This window comes from Octopus sinensis, linkage group LG11, assembly GCF_006345805.1.
Source record: "Octopus sinensis linkage group LG11, ASM634580v1, whole genome shotgun sequence".
NCBI lineage: Eukaryota > Metazoa > Mollusca > Cephalopoda > Octopoda > Octopodidae > Octopus > Octopus sinensis.
Genome location: NC_043007.1, coordinates 1,392,441 through 1,409,940, shown reverse-complemented (window position 1 = coordinate 1,409,940; position 17,500 = coordinate 1,392,441). Strand labels below are relative to the sequence as shown.

The window sequence follows — 17,500 nt, the reverse complement described above, 5'->3', positions numbered from 1 at the left end:
ACAGATGATTTGTTTGTCAGACCAAATGTTTGTGCTGTGCATTAGTTTACTCCCTCCGACTCAACACTACCTGTACAGGGGCACGATGTGCCACAGAGCAACATGAGTGCTTTGCCCAAGAACACAATGCAGAATCCAGTCTGGGAATAAAAATCATGATCTCACCATCATGAGTGCAACACCCAAACCACAAGGCCTCGTGCCCACAATGCAATGTGAAGTATATCAGCCAAACAGGATCAAAATTTATGTCGGGTTAGGATACATGAACAACAAATCAAAGATTCATGTCTTAGAAATGTAGTGAAAATGTAGACATTTGTGCAAATGGAAAATTTAAAATATACCCTTTTCTTAAAACAAATGAAGGAAAGAGAAGTACAAAAAACAAACAAATGATATTTTACAAGAATTCTAAATCCAAAACTAAACTGGAAACAATCAGCACTTTTACTAAAAACAACTACCTCTATATGGGCTATGTTGTAGGAAGAGTATTGGAAAAGCTGAAAAGAGCAAACTTAACACAATACAAAAGCTTTTATAAGGTTTGTGTTGTTCTGGGTTTTCTTTAAGATTTTCTTTACATAATTAATAATTCTTGATTTATTTCCTTCAGCAGATACCTTGGTCAGTTAAAGTTGAGACAGTGTCACGTGACAACTTGCTGGGGCTGCCTGCTGGAGCCTAGCAGCAGGTATTTAAAAGGAAAAAATTTGAGAAGACAGTCAGTCACCCACTGACACTCGTTGACGCTACATCGAAGAGGCCAGGGAACAGAAGAAAGATGACATGCACCCAACACCAGAGCTGAAGACACCTCTGAAAGGGGGGGGGGGCTGCCACATCAAAATGGTAGATGAGTAGGGGCCAAAACCAGACGTGGTTCCTCCTGATGATGTCATTAGCCACTAGATCCTATAAAGGAGCTGTTGGTGTAGCAGACCACAAAACACAGTTGAAATTCCTCGGAACTCCAAGGGGGTTTAAGATATCAGTTCTGCTATGGTAGGCAAGCCTTCTGGTATTTTCTGAACTGCAAAATTTTGTAGTACACAAATGGGCCATATGTGCACCTAGGTGTGCTGTGGCACACAGCTCATGAGATAGACTAAAAATGTCTAGCCTATGTGATCCCTTTGATCTGCATGAAAAGGCAATCAAAATCTCTCCCTAACTCACGTTCTCACTAGCATATACTTAAAGACATATTAAAGAAAACAGTTCTATATAGAGAACATAGATGTGTTGTTTCAGACACTTTTGAAAAGACAGGATAGGCACAGCTGGAATGTCACAGATCAAAGGTTTGCTCAATCAAGCCGATTGCAGACGAGATAACACTAGCTACTCTAAATTAAAAGTTACACCGTTTCCAAAGGGTAACGAGCAAATGACAAAAACCGTTAAACACTTTGACAGCGATTATTACAAGCACTTAGTTCATATGTCAGAGATCAAATCACGGCCAAGAGCAAAACTGTTGTATCCCATTTAACAGACACACAGACGATATAGATTTTTTTTTGTTTATTAACTAAAACTAATTATGCAGACAAGAAATACAAAATATGAAAATTATTATCAAAGGAATTATCTCTAAGCATATCTCAAGATGAATATTAATTTTTTTTTTTTTAGAAGAAGTTTTAAACATTTACCAACTACAGAAGAAATGATGTATGTGGAAGATGTGTCTGTGAGTGTATGTAAGCATGTCTGTGTGTGTGAACGTGTGTGAGTATAGACGTGTGTATTATCATATGACCATATTACAAACAAATGTAAATGTGCATATGTGTATATGTAACATATATATATATATATATATATATATATATATATAATATATTATATATATATATATATATATATATATATGTAACATATATATATATATATATGTGTGTAACATATATATAATGTAACATATATATACACACCATCATCATTTAATGTCCATTTTCCATGCTGGCATGGGTTGGACAAATATACATGTAAATACAAACACACACACATGCACTCACACACACACACACACACACACACACAAATATAATAAAATGCAGGTATATGCAAATGCATAGCCATACCTGTCGCTCACAAGGGAGAGAAAACTGATAGCATTACACCAGCCGTACCTTCGCTAATTATTCTAGATGCTCAAACAACATGGACATTCTTCCAACCTTCCAAAAGTTGACCCAGTCGGACAATCCAGATGTGACAGTTGCACTGGGCCGGTACTTGTCCGCAGTTGAGCCGTGACGTCAAATGAAGTGCTTTGCCGGACAACATAACACACAATCCAGTTTGGGTGTCGAATCCACATTCTTGAAATCATGACCCCGCAACACCCTAACCATTATGCCAAGCACCTCTCACATGCACACAAACACACACACACACACAATCATCATCATAATCATCATCATCATGGCATGGGTTGGATGGTTTGACCCAGGCTGGTAAGCTGAGGGGCTCCACCAGGCTCCAGTCTGACTTGGCAGAGTTTCTACAGCTGGATGCCCTTCCTAACGCCAACCACTCCGGGAGTGTAACGGGTTCTTTCACATGCCACCAGCACATATGGCAGCATGTGTATGTATATATGTGTGTGAGGGGGGGGAGGGAAGCATGTAGCTTAGTGCTTAATCAGCTCATGATCATAAGGTCATGAGATCAATTCCCAACAGCACATTGAGTCCTTGAGCAAGACACTTTATTTCACATTGTTCCAGTCCACTCAGCTGGCAAAGATGAGTAGTACCTGCATTTCAAACAGCCATTCTGTGTCACACTGAATCTCCCTGAGAACTACATTAAGATTCACGTGTCTGTGGAGTGCTCAGCCACTTGCACGTTAATTTCACGAGCAGGCTGTTCCATTGATCAGATCAACTGGAACCCTCGTCGTCGTAACCGACGGAGTGTTAAATATATTTGCATGTATGTGTGTGTGTGTGTGTGTGTGTGTGTGTGTGTGTGTATACCATTTTACATTAATTTTACTATGCTAACATAGGTTAAACAAATGTGTATTACAAAAGTATTGTTTTACAGACTTTCTGTTACTAACACTTACCCTAGAAAATTACTATTTTTAAATCTCACAACATGAGATATTCAGCAAAAGTACTTTGTAGTGAAGATACTTTGCCAACATAATATGGCAGTCCTGGTTTAGGACGAATGTTACTGTCGTTTTAGCCCCAGGAGACATTGTCTCCAGCTGGCTATACGACACAATCTGTGTCCTTATATTTTCAAACAAGGGAATCTAGCATCCCCACTCAGCTCAAAACAATATCTGTGTATCATGATTTCCAGGTTATTTCCCTTCATCAGCACAGAATAATTGTTCAGCTAGAGGTGGCGATGTCTCCTGGGGCTAAATTACAGCAACATTCATCCTAAACCAGGACTGCCATGTTATGCTGGCAAACAATCTTTACTATAACTGTTACCCGTTTTTCAAGTAAGGGATATTTTCTTTTATTCCACAGTTTGAAAAGTGCATCACATGTGCAACTGTTTATAGCTCAACACCTTTCCATGCATTTTCACACACACACACAAAATGGGCTTCTTTTCAGTTTCCATCTCTGAAATTCACTCACAGGGCTTTGGTCAACATGGGAATCTAGTAAATAACCTCAGATGCAAGGTGCCACACCCCAGCATTGAACGAGAAACCACATAGCTGAAAGAACCATCTTCCTAACCACACAGCGATGCCTGAGCCTATATATTCCTGCAAATATTACCAAATTTATTAAGACTATGAAGGAGGTATGAGAGAATCATTATTAAGTAGCAAATTTTCATTATATTTCCTCCAAGGGTCATACTACTTAACATTTATATTCTACAGAAAGTAATAAAGCTGGCAATGGTACTAAATGGAATTCTTAGGTTAAAATCTTTGAAGACATTAATAATGTCTTTCCTGAATCTATGCAGCTGATAGCCATTCATATACCAGCATATTAAAAGACCATATCTTCTTTTGTCTTTCCCTTTCTTTCTCCTTTCCTTTCTTTTCATCATTTGTACCTTTGTTCATATAATTACACCACTCTCCATTTCTTCCCACCTTGCACATTTACATACATACACAGATATGTATGTATCTTTGATTAAACTTTTAATACTTTTGATATATATTTAAAATAATATAAATTAATTAATTTTATGTATTGGCTTAAGTTTTTCATTGTTTGATTTGCCTAATAGTGGTTTTATCTCTAATTTAATATAATATATATATATATATATATATATAGGTGCAGGGGTGGTTATGTGGTAAGTAGCCTGCTTACCAACCACATGGTTCCAGGTTCAGTCCCACTGCATGGCACCTTGGGCAAGTGTATTCTACTATAGCTTCAAGCTGACTAAAGCCTTGTGAGTGGATTTGGGAGACAGAAACTGAAAGAAGCCCATCGTTTGTATTTATGTGTTTGTGTGTTTGTGTGCGCCTGTCACCCCACCTTCACTTGACAACCGATGTTGGCATGTTTATGTCCCCAAAACTTAGCGGTTCGGCAAAAGAGACCGATAGAATAAGTACTAGACTTACAAAGAATAAGTCCTGGGGTCGAATTGTTCGACTACAGGCGGTGCTCCAGCATGGCCACAGTCAAATGACTGAAACATGTCAAAGAATATAGACACATCCACATATACATAGGCACATGCATGGCTGAGAGGTTAAGCTTAAGGAGTTCAATTTGGAAGTATCTGGTTTCAGGTTCACTCCTGCTGCACATAGCTTCAGTAAAAATGTCTTTCCGTATAACTCCTTCCTAACTGAGGCCATATAATAATAATAATAATAATAATAATAATAATAATAATAATAACAACAACAATATCAAAAAATACCATAGGAATGAGAACCCAGGTTCAAAATTTCCCCAAGACACTTGATGAAGGCTGGAGGGTATATCAGCTGAAACGTGTTAACAACAAACAAGATGAGGACAAATATCCGTCAAATGTAAATAATGTAATTAACCTGCTGTGTGTATTCTGGTTATAGAATAGGATTACAACATTTCTGGGTGCCATAAGAGGTGACTGAAATGTTTGACAAGAGGAAGGGCATCCAATCATGAAAAAAACATTGCCTCAGAAAGACAATCAGACATAAAATACTGATGATAATGATGATGATGACGGTGATGATGATGATGATGATGTTGATGGTGGTGGTGGTGGTGGTGGTGGTTTTAGTGCCGAAACAAAAACTATAAGCACTCGGTAGTAGCAGTGTCAAAAAAAAAGACCCTCAGCTTTGAGCACGCAAGTGAATATTTCGAATGAGTCGACAACCAAAGTGGTTTCGATTAATTTTCAAAACGCTCCGAGATCTTGGAGAGGTTTGAGAAAAATGTCTCGGACTTTATTTACGATGCTTTATTATGCTCAAGTTGACCGGCCTTAATCTCATACGATCAGTCTTCTTTTAACCACCACCACTACCATCACCACTGCCACCGCCACCACCACTTCCACCGCCACCACCCTCACCGCCGCCCCCACCACCACCGCCATTGCCACTTCCATCACCCCCATCTTTACCTAAAGAACACCTCTTTTTCATTTTTTTATGCAAAAAGTTCTTGCTTTAAAAATGTTCGTATTTTAAATTAGAACTTGACAACAATTTTGTATAAAAGCCTTTTTTTTTCCCTTTTTGTAAAATTATTATCCAAAGAGAAGCTTAGTAGTGATCAAGTCAGTTAGTTTACTAAATCCCTCCAAATTCTTAATTATTTTCGAAAATTAATTGAAACCCATGGCAGTAGTGGAGGCAGCGAGGAGATGGTGTTGCAGCAGAAATATGATTATGAAAGTGTTAATTAGATTAAGTTCAAGATTTTCTTTTGAATACGAACACTTTTAGAATGGGACGTCGAAAGCAGGTCGGTTTTACAAGAAGCTATAAAAGAAACGGTAGGCATTTGCAAATTCTAAAAATGTAAAAAAATAAAGATTTTTTTCTTATTTTCTTCTTTCTCTCTCTCCCTCTCTCTCTCTCTCTATATATATATATATATATATATATATATATATATATATATATATATATATATATATATATATATATACATAAATCTCTCTCTATTTCTCTCTCCCTTTCAATCTCTCTCTCTCAGTCTCTCTCCTCTGACTATCTCTTATCCCTCTCTCTCCCTCTCTTCTTTCTTCTATCACTCTCCTCTCTCTCACTGTCTCGCTCTCTGATTATCTATCTATCTATCTATCTCTATATCTCTCAATCTCTCTATTTCTCTCTCCCTTTCAATCTCTCTCTCAGTCTCTCTCTTTTTTCTCCTCTCACTATCTCTTCTATCTCTTCTCCCTCTATCTCTCTCTCCTCTTTCTTCTATCACTCTCCCCCTCTCTCTATCTATCTATCTATCTATCTATCTATCTATCAATCTCTATTTCTCTCTCCCTTTCAATCTCTCTCTCTCTCAATTTCTCTCTCTCAGTCTTTCTCTTCTCTCACTATCTCTTCTCCCTCTCTCTCCCTCTCTCCTCTTTCTTCTATCACTCTCTCTCTCTCTCCCTCTCTCCTCTTTCTTCTATCACTCTCTCTTTTCCTCTTACCTTCTACAGCATTAGCCGGGGCTTTCTTACATTCAACCATTTCTTCTTTTCCATCGTCAGCTTCACCTCCTTCGATCAGAAACTGCACACTTTTCACTATTTCCATTAGGCAATGGAATGCGAGAGACAGCCCATAGCCTTCAGATATCGGTGGCGGTTCAATCTTATCTAGCATCTCTAAACTGTAAGAAAAAAAAATTTTAAAAAAAAATACAAAATTAGAAATTAAAATTCAAAAACATGGAAAATTTCCAAGAGTTTCAGTAAATATGGTAGAGATGCACAGCAATCCCTTGGCTATTGGGGGTGTTATGTTCCAAAAACCCCTGCAATAGGTGAAAATCCATGAAGTAGAAACAGTACTGTACTGTGTATTTTTTTTAATTAATTTTTATAGTTTGTATATATTTATTTTATTAGAAATGCAAAAGAACACCATGCAGGGATTGACATATGCTTAAATAATAAACCACAATAGGTGAACTGTGATAGTTGAACATTGATAGGTGAACCGCGATAGGTGAACCGCGATAGGTGAACCACGATAGGTGAACTGCAATAGGTGAACTGCGATAGGTGAACCGTGATAGGTGAACCATGATAGGTGAACCGCAATAGGTGAACTGCGATAGGTGAACTGCAATAGGTGAACCATGATAGGTGAACCACGATAGGTGAACCGTGATAGGTGAACCATGATAGGTGAACCGCGATAGGTGTACTGCGATAGGTGAACCGCGATAGGTGAACTATGGTAGGTGAACCATCATAGGTGAACCATCATAGGTGAACTGTGAAAGGTGAACCATCATAGGTGAACTATGATAGGTGAACTATGATAGGTGAACCACGACAGGTGAACTGCTATAATTGAACCACGATAGGTGAACCACAAAAGGTGACCCATGGTATTGCAAGGGATTACTGTACTCAGTTTATTAAAACAAAGAGCAGAGATTTGTGGACTTGGAAAGTCTGACAGTTGATGATGATGATGATGATGATGAAATAGTTTATCTGGGTAACATTTTTTTTATTATTATGGGTACATCCTCCATAAGTATTGGGCCCCCAATACTTATGGAGCAGAGAAGGAAGGTATTTTCAAACCAGAAATCAGGCTTCAGTGCTTGCAACGGAGAGAACTCTATTATAGACATCAATGGTGTCAGGTAATGGCATTAAATTGAGTGATGAATTAAGTCCACCACCCAGGTAGGATTTGGACTCAGAAATCAGAGACCCACAACAAATACTGGAAAGCAATTAGTCAGACATTCTTACTGCTCAGCCAATCCATTGTTCTAGATTGGCACCTTAATGACTGACCCTGAATGGATGAAAGGCAATGTTAACCTCAGCAGGATTTGAACTCTGGGAATCAGAACAAATGCTAGGAGACATTCTGTCTGATACTCTAAGGACTCAGCTAATTTGTCTCCTAAGCAGACAGAATGTTCCAGAATTACATCATTCTAAGGATAAAAGTATAAAGTTTTGTGATTGGAAAGTGAGACAAATCGTGATTATTGATAGATGATGGGTTCAGAAAAACCAACAGCAAAAGAATGGCCCAAGATGGGAGTGTGTTGCGGAAATGACAAGGAACTGCACCCTAATATAACAGAGCACTAAAGATCATTCCTCCTCCATGAAACAAAGCTGTTCCCGCTGTAATGATATACATAAGATCTGGTCATCAAATCTAAGTAGAGGTTTCAAACTTAAAATCTTCAAAGCCACAGTCAAACCAATTCTACTATATGGCTCAGAAGCCTGGACGTTATCAAAGAAGCTTGAGAGGCAGTTGGATGGAACTTACACTCGCCTCCTTATGAGAGCTCAAAATCTCTCGTGGAAGCATCATCCAACCAAAGTACAAATATATGGGAAATTACCACCTGTATCATCTCTTGTGAAAGGTAGAAGAGTTCAGTTTGCTGGACATTGTTGTAGAGTTGAAACCGAGGTGATTTCTACTCTTCTCTTCTGGAAGCCATCTGCTTGTGATACCAGAGGGCGCACACTCTCCTACCCTGATGTAATCCCCAGGGATACAGACATCCAGCAACAGGACCTCCATAATGCTATGATGGACCATGAAGTCTGGCGTAACATAGTAAATTCCATTGTCTCGACCACGGTCACACAACGATGAATGATGATGAATATAACAGAAGACACTTGCCCAAGGTGCTACAGAGTGGGACTGAACCTGAAACCATGAAGTTGGGAAGTAAACTTCTACACTGCACAGCCATGCTTAATAGAAGTTGGTCTTGGAATAACAAAGGCTAAAAGACAGGATAAAAAAAAGATCTGCAGAAGAGATTAAAGAACAGAGATGTTGTGATGACATAGATTTATGGCAGCTGTTTAGCTTGTGTATTGCCAGTGTCAAATGAGGTGAAGTAGACAAGTGAAGAGGACATGAAGTGGAGGTCATGGAGGGAGAGGAGAGATTTTAGTTGGAAACTTCAAAGCAGAAGAACAGTTGTTGGCAATTAGAGAAGGTAGAATGGAGAGAGAAGCAACTGATTGAATTTTGTATTGAGATTTTTCTGGGTTTTTTTTATTGTTTCGTTTGTTTGTTTTTTTTTCCTTTTTCTGTATAATTGTGATGTCATGACCAATTTTTCAGGGTCTCTGAAAACGGAGAGATGAAGTAAGGAAATTTATTTCCAGATTGAAAATTATGCCCAAATGCTTGCAACAAAGTGCACTATGCAAAAGACAGGCAAGGGCCCGGTGGTGAGTTTGAGCCAGCCCATAGCTTAAGCATAACACCTAAAAAGAGAGGTGGTGCTTCCAATGGATTTCCAAAATGTCTCTGTTTACCAAACCTCACTGACAAAGTTCTGGCTGACTTAAGGCTTTCAATACCTATTCCTTTACTACCCACAAGGGGCTAAACACAGAGAGGACAAACAAGGACAAACGGATTAAGTCGATTATATCGACCCCAGTGCGTAACTGGTACTTAATTTATCGACCCCGAAAGGATGACAGGCAAAGTCAACCTCAGCAAAATTTGAACAAGGCTTTCAATACCAACCTGGTCGAAACTACCTCTGGCTCTGAGTACAAATGTCTGGTTTTCACAAGTTCTGAATTAAAATCTTCCACCAAAACTTAGTCACAATTTATGTTCCTAACACTAGCTTAATGATAACTAAGTTATTTTACTAAATTCTTTGTTATATTTTAAAATTAATTGAAAGAAACACAGAGCATCTCAACAGAAATTATGGTAACGAAAGGGTTAAGAATAAAAATAATCAGCAGAAGACATAAGAGAAGGAAACCTCAATGTGGTCACTCTATATGCTAGAAATAATAGCCTAAATTTCCTTTAATCCACATCCTTCTAACTGCTTCTAATGTGCTTCTACCCAAATGTAGAGGTGTGTTTAACCCTTTCGTTACCAACCCGGCTGAAACTACCTCTGGCTCTGTAGTACAAATGTCTTGTTTTCAAAAGTTCTGAATTAAAATCTTCCACCAAACCTTAGCCATAATTTATGTTCCTAACACTAGCTGAATGATAACTAAGTTATTTTACTAAATTCTTTGTTATATTTAAAATTAATTGAAAGAAACACAGACCATCTCAACAGAAATATGGTAACAAAAGGGTTAAGGCTACAGAAAAATACAATTCCCCACAGGTGGCACCCACAAGGAACGGGCCTGAAACTATGACTTTCCAAAACAAATCTCTTAAGCACCCAGCCAGGTCAGTGATCCGGGGAATGAATCATAGATATTCGGAGAGAATTAAATTGTATAATCCATTAGATGAGTTTTTCTGATCAATTTGCTTTTACTGGAATATGTTCCGAGAGGTCAATGTTTTCTGATTGATCAACAGGTAATAACCGAGTAGACAGACATTAAGGTGTTTATTATGAAATCCATCTGAAAGATTATAAGCTTAATTGAATCTATTTATTTATTTAGAAACGTCAGAAATGTTAAAATGTTCGCTGTGCAATCGTGTGATTTTTTAGTTCAATCTCATTTCACGACAATTTAAGTGTCTTGTACTAGTTCCAGACTGGCCAATACCTTAGGACTGGAATTGACAGTTGGAAACTGTATAGAAGCCCAACATGTGTGTGTGTGTGTACATACCTCTACATATGTGTGTCTAAATATGAATGTTTACAGTCGTCAATGTCTTCAGAGGAAATCACTCACACAAAAGTGGTGAAATTACATTGACAATATGCTGCTAAAACAAAAAACCCCTAACTTGAAAACCGGTGTTGGTGTGTTTATGTCCCTGTAACTTAGCAGTTCAGCAAAAGAGACAGATAGAATCAGTGCCAAGCCTAAAAAGAAAATATTGAGTTGTCCAAAAAGTTTGTGCCAACTTATAGTAGCTTACCTTTCGACTTACCCTCCCAAGCACCTCAATTCAGGGAAGAGGGTATTTTCAAGTTAAAGGAAAGATGGAGATGCATTGTGCAAGAAAATGGTTCATACTTGGTTGATTAAAAATGTAAATGGCAAGTATTTATTGACCATTTTCTTTCCTTTAAAAATCGGCACAAACTTTCCGGACAACCCAAGAAATACTGAGGTCAGTGAGTTCAACTAAAAACTCTTCAAGGCAGTGTCCCAGCATGGCCACAATCTAATGACTGAAACAAGATAAAAGATATATATATATATATATATATATATATATATACTCTTTTACCCTTTTACTTGTTTCAGCCATTTGACTGCGGCCATGCTGGAGCACTGCCTTTAGTCGAGCAAATGGACCCCGGGACTTATTCTTTGTAAGCCCAGTACTTATTCTATCGGTCTCTTTTGCCGAACTGCTAAGTAACGGGGGACATAAACACACCAGCATCGGTTGTCAAGCAATGCTAGGGGGACAAACACAGACACACAAACATATACACACACACACACATATATATATATATACATATATACGACAGGATTCTTTCAGTTTCTGTCTACCAAATCCACTCACAAGGCATTGGTCGGCCCGGGGCTATAGCAGAAGACACTTGCCCAAGATACCACGCAGTGGGACTGAACCCGGAACCATGTGGTTGGTTAGCAAGCTACTTACCACACAGCCATATCATCATCATCATCATCAACAGGAAGAGCATCTAGCTGCACAACAAACACCTGAATAATAATACCAGTTTGTCCGACCTGTACTAACATAGGAAAGACAGATGTACAACAAACGACGATGACAAGTGGTTCACAAACAAAGATTGAAGAACTTGGGATTCAAGATGTCAAACACACACGAGAATCCGAAATTGGAAGGGAATCGTAAACTAAAAGAAGGATATTAAATCACTCGCTGCATCAGGAGGCAACACGGTGACAAATGATTGATTTCTTTCGGATATTTGCTTTTTCTAACTTTAAGTTATCTGACTTGAGACTATTTGTCACAATCTAATTCACGACGAGATTGAAATACAAAGATAAATTATTTCAGCTAGGAAAACCATACAAGCAAGAAATGTCTTTTTTTCTGCTAAAATACGCACACACACATTCAAATTAACAAAGCAGTTAAAATCAAAAACAAAAACAACAAATATATATATACACACACACATATATCTATACATACACGTGTGTGTGTGGTGTATATATATATATCTGTGTATTTATATCATGATGATAACGATGATGAAGATGATATAAATACATGTGTGAGTATATACATCTAGATATGTGTGTGTGTATATATGCATGTGTTTATGGGTAGATATGAATTTATGTATACGTAATATATGGACGTGGAGGTGCAATGGTCCAGTGGTTAGGGCAGCGGACTCACGGTCAGAGGATCGCAGTTTCAATTCCCAGACTGGGCGTTGTGTGTGTTTATTGAGCGCAAACACCGAAAGCACCATGAGGCTCCGGCAGGGGGTGGTTGCAACCCCTGTTGTACTCTTTCACCCCAACTTTCTCTCACTCTTTCTTCCTATTTCTTGGGTAATGCTGCGATGTACTGGCATCCCATCCAGCTGGGGAGGAACACATACGCCAGAGAAACCGGGAAACCAGGCCCATGAGCCTGGCTGTGCTTGAAAAGGGCAGAAAAAAAGTAATATATAGACACAGGCATGGCTAAGATGTTTGCTTCCCAACAATACAGCTGTGACTGGATTTGGTAGATGGAAACTGAAAGAAGCTCATGGTGTGTGTGTGTGTGAGTGTTTGTGCTTGTCCTGTACCACTGCTTGACAACCGGTGTCGGTGTGTTTATGTCCCTGTAACTTAGCAGTTCAGCAAAAGAACTGATAGAATGAGTGCCAAGCATAAAAAGAAAATAATTACTGAGGTCATTGAGTTCTACTAAAAATTCCTAAAGGCAGTGTTCCAGCATGGCCACAATCTAATGACTGAAACAAGATAAAAGATATATATATATATCATCATCATCATCATTATTTAACGTCCATTGTCCATGCTGGCATGGGTTGGACAGTTTGACCAGAGCTGGCAAGCTGGAAGGCAGCACTAGACTCCAGTCTGATTTGGTATGGTTTCTATGGCTGGGCGCCCTTCTTAACATGAATCTTTCCGAGAGAGTAGTAGGTGCTTTTACGTGCCACTGGCACAGGTGTCATTTGGATGTCTGTGTGTCACAGTATCTGCCATGACAGCAAATTTGCTCTGCTTGATGGGTTTTCTCCTCAAGCATAACATATTGCCAAACATCTTGGTCATTGACTCCGAGAGGCCCAGAGTAGATATATATATATATATATAAAGAGAGATAGATGTGTATGCATATATATATTATATGAGTGTATAGATACACACACACACATTACAAATGACAGAAGGTATCAACGCTTCCCGTATAAATTAAAATGATTAATGACAACGAATCACTAATGTTACGAGTGATGATATTAATGAGAGGATAATATTTGTTTGTTCCGACAGAGATAAAAGTAATTTATCATATTCCAATGTTTGTTTTGTTAATACAAGTCAGTTTGTAGCAATGAGTAAATGACGGATATGACACAACAACGAACCAGGAACTGAAGGATTTCGGTAAATGAACAATTTTAAGCCTTAGCTTCTCCTGGAAGCAGAAACGGTAACATTGACCTCTTAAGCCCTTTACACTGATCTTTATTCATTGTCTTTTTTCAATATCTTATGAAAGCGTACACAGCTGTAACTTGCAAGCAAGTATCAGATGTCAGAAAGTACCTTTGTTTTACTAATTATTTTCGATGCTTACATAGGCGTGCGTGGGTGTAGACATCACCTTTGGCCCTTGAATCTTTGACCTAGCGGAACATCCAGCATATGTGATGGCTGGAAGGAGAAAGGCCAAGCTGGTGCACAGCGGCTACTTATTTTTGACTGGGTAGACTATGGCAAAATGAAAGGAAGTGACTTGCTTAAGGATATAACACACAGCCTATTCCAGGAACTTAAACAGTGCCCTTCTGATATATATATATATATATATATATCATCATCATCATCATCATCGTTTAACGTCCGCTTTCCATGCTAGCATAGGTTGGACATAATACATACACACATATATATATATATATATATATATATATATATATACATACATATATATACACACACATATATATATACATGTATATATACATACATGTATATACATATACATATATATATATACATACATATATATGCATATACATACATATATATATATATATACATACATATACATACATATATATATACATACATATATATGCATACATATATATACATATATATTCATACATATATATACATATATATTCATACATATATATACATATATACACACACACATATATATATGCACATATATACAGCTATAGATATTTATGTATTTGAGTGCATATGGATGTATGGATGGATGAATGTACATTTGCTGCCTCTGTATGAGTGTGTGTGTATGTGTGTCTGTGCATGCACACGTGTATAAAGGTGTGATAATGCACAAGTTTGCAAATGCTGAATTGCCGCAGCAATTTCAAGCAAGCAATTCACTCAAGATATTTGATATAAGTTCAAGAGAAAACATTTTGATTTTACTCCTAACGATACAGACATCAATTTCTATTTTTTCTTTTTTATTATTTTTGTAACAAACAATAAAGCAAAAACTACAAGAATAAAAAACCAAATACAAAAAGGATACAATCAAAATAGCTGCGAGGCAAGATGATACAGTATGAGAATGGATGAAATGAAAACCCTGTTCAGAATGCATTAAAGTGAAAATAATAAGTCCAGAGTTAACGATTGATTTAAACGAGAACCAATACACTCTATTTCTGGTCTTAAATTTGCAAATTAAATTTCCATGTATGCTTGAACAATTAAAGACATACTAACGTTTTCACAACGCATCAAAAATATCGAAATGAACAACTGTGAAACACGATAAAATGCTATTAATTCGGTGAGATATTTTCAATCTCAAAACATCAAAAACTACAATATTATAAATTCGATATTTCTACAGTTAAAGCTACGATCGGTTATTGAGGCTGTTTAGATCAAGAACAATAGATCTGGACACACCTGTAGCAAATTCATCTGAAAACTGATTGAAATCACGAGCGTGATCCTAGTTTTCTACAAGAGTAACAACAGATGAAGCATTATTAATAAATGTAAAAAAAAAAAATTCAATTCCTCATCCTGTGTTGTTTGTAATTTGGAATTTATTTTCCGTATTGGATGCTTTCACTTGATGCTGAAAATTTTTCGAACTTACACGAACAAAAGTACATATTACGGTTTTCAACATAAAAAGTAATTATTTTTTTCCATCAACTGAAGTGGCAGTTATACCTGAGTTTCTTTCATAAAATATACAGGAACTTAATCAAAAAAACTCAGCAATTCCGTATTTGTTTATAAACACCCTAAATGCACAAAATGAATTGTTTTTTGTTCATTTTACGCTGCAGCTTTGATATAAAACATCCTTCGCAATCGATGAACAACAGCAACGATAGTCACAGGTTTTTCAGAAAGCCAACCAGTAATTCACTGCGTTATTGATGGTGAAAAGTGGCAAGGGAGTGTCTGTAATTTGGTGCAGAACAAATATCACAAGGGTTCCTTTTTAATATTTATTAATGTATTCATTCATTTATTAATTTTGTTAAGGTGTTTACATCCTTTAGTGATATATATAAGTAAACATACACACACACACACGTTTGTGAGCATATATAAATATATAAAATTGAACACACATACACAAAGTAGATATGTTGTTAGTTCATGGTATACATATATATATATATATATATATATATATGTAGGTCCCGGGTTGATCCGGGGTTAACCACAGTAAGTAAGGTACTCAATACATAGCAGAGTAAAATTAATTTATTATATAGAAGGAGCTTCTACAGGACTAGTACTGTTTCATTCAAGAGAAATCTTCAGGAAGCTATTTAACAAGAATTGTATTAGCATTTATACATTTAGGCAGGTTTAAAGGAGTGGTGGTGGGGGACTTTTTTGGGGGTAGGCATAGCGCAAAATATCATACTTGGGGGAGTGGTCAAGGAGTCAGTGGTAAGTTAGATGAAAGAATAGATAAATAAAAAATCCCTGGTTCCGGGATTTACCAGATAAAAGCAACACCCGATTCCTACAACTGGATATCGAGGATTACTACGCCTCTATATCGGAGAGCTTGCTGATCGATGCGATTAACTTCGCCAGGAGGTCCTCCACCATCACCGAGGCCGAGCAAGATGTGATCCTCCACGCACGTAAGACTTTTCTTTTCTATGACGGATCCCACTGGATCAACAAAAAATCTATGACCCCCTTCGACGTCAGCATGGGTGCTAACGACTCTGCTGAAATAAGTGACCTAGTGGGCCTTTTCATCCTCCATAGGCTGAAAACCCTATTCACAGGCCTCTCCGGTGGTCTTTACCGAGATGACGGCCTTTTCGCCCTCCACAATATAAACCCCAGGACCACGGATGGGTTCCGGAAAAACCTTCACACCTTCTTTAAAAACTTAGGCCTTAGGATTACCCTAGAATCCAACTTAACAAAGGCTAACTTCCTCGATGTCACCCTCGACTTAAAAACCTCACTTTATTACCCGTACCACAAACCAAATGAATCCCTTAGATATATAGATATCAATTCCAACCACCCCAAAAATATATTAGATAACCTAGTAAAAAGTGTCTCAATTAGAATCTCTAGCCTGTCCGCCACGGAAGATATCTTTAAAGCCGCAGCCCCCTATTACAACGAGGCCCTGGCCCGCAGTGGTTTTAAAGATAAGATTACCTATACTAGTATAGCCCCACGCCAACCCAGGAAAAATAGACGAAGACACATTAGCTGGTACAACCCCCCCTTCAACCGTGAGGTCGCTACACCTGTAGCTAAGATCTTTTTCACTCTCCTACAGAAACACTTCCCCACCCAACATAAGTACTACACTATCCTGAATAAGAACACTATTAGACTCTCCTACTCTACCACGCCCAATCTAGCCAGGAACCTAGCCAACAACAATGTGAAAAAACTTAACATATCTACTTTCTCCGGGGCCCATCCAACGTCCGATAGCAGTTGCAACTGCCATGATAAAACCACCTGCCCCCTCAACAACAACTGCCTACAGAGGGACCTAGTATATAAATGCGAGGTAAGATCAGGCCTTGACGATAAATGTAAATCCTACATTGGAATGACGTCAAACAGCTTTAAGACCCGCTGGTACGCACATACACACTCGTTCCGGCGACAGGATAAATCCAACCAAACTACCCTCGCCGCCCACATCTGGTACCTTAAAAGGAACTCTATCCCCTTCAAGACCAAGTGGAAACTACTACAG

The 17,500-nt window shown here is 38.0% G+C and overlaps 1 protein-coding gene across 3 annotated transcripts in view; it reads right to left on the bottom strand.

Annotated features, from left to right (window-relative positions):
• LOC115217025 (protein MON2 homolog) overlaps positions 1-17,500 on the bottom strand; it is a 794,357-nt gene that overhangs the window by 700,749 nt on the left and 76,108 nt on the right. For all 3 annotated transcript variants that reach the window (XM_036507025.1, XM_029786561.2, XM_036507026.1), the window contains exon 13: positions 6,622-6,803. In XM_036507025.1, the coding sequence (XP_036362918.1) occupies positions 6,622-6,803 (182 nt within the window). The remainder of the gene's footprint in view (positions 1-6,621; positions 6,804-17,500) is intronic.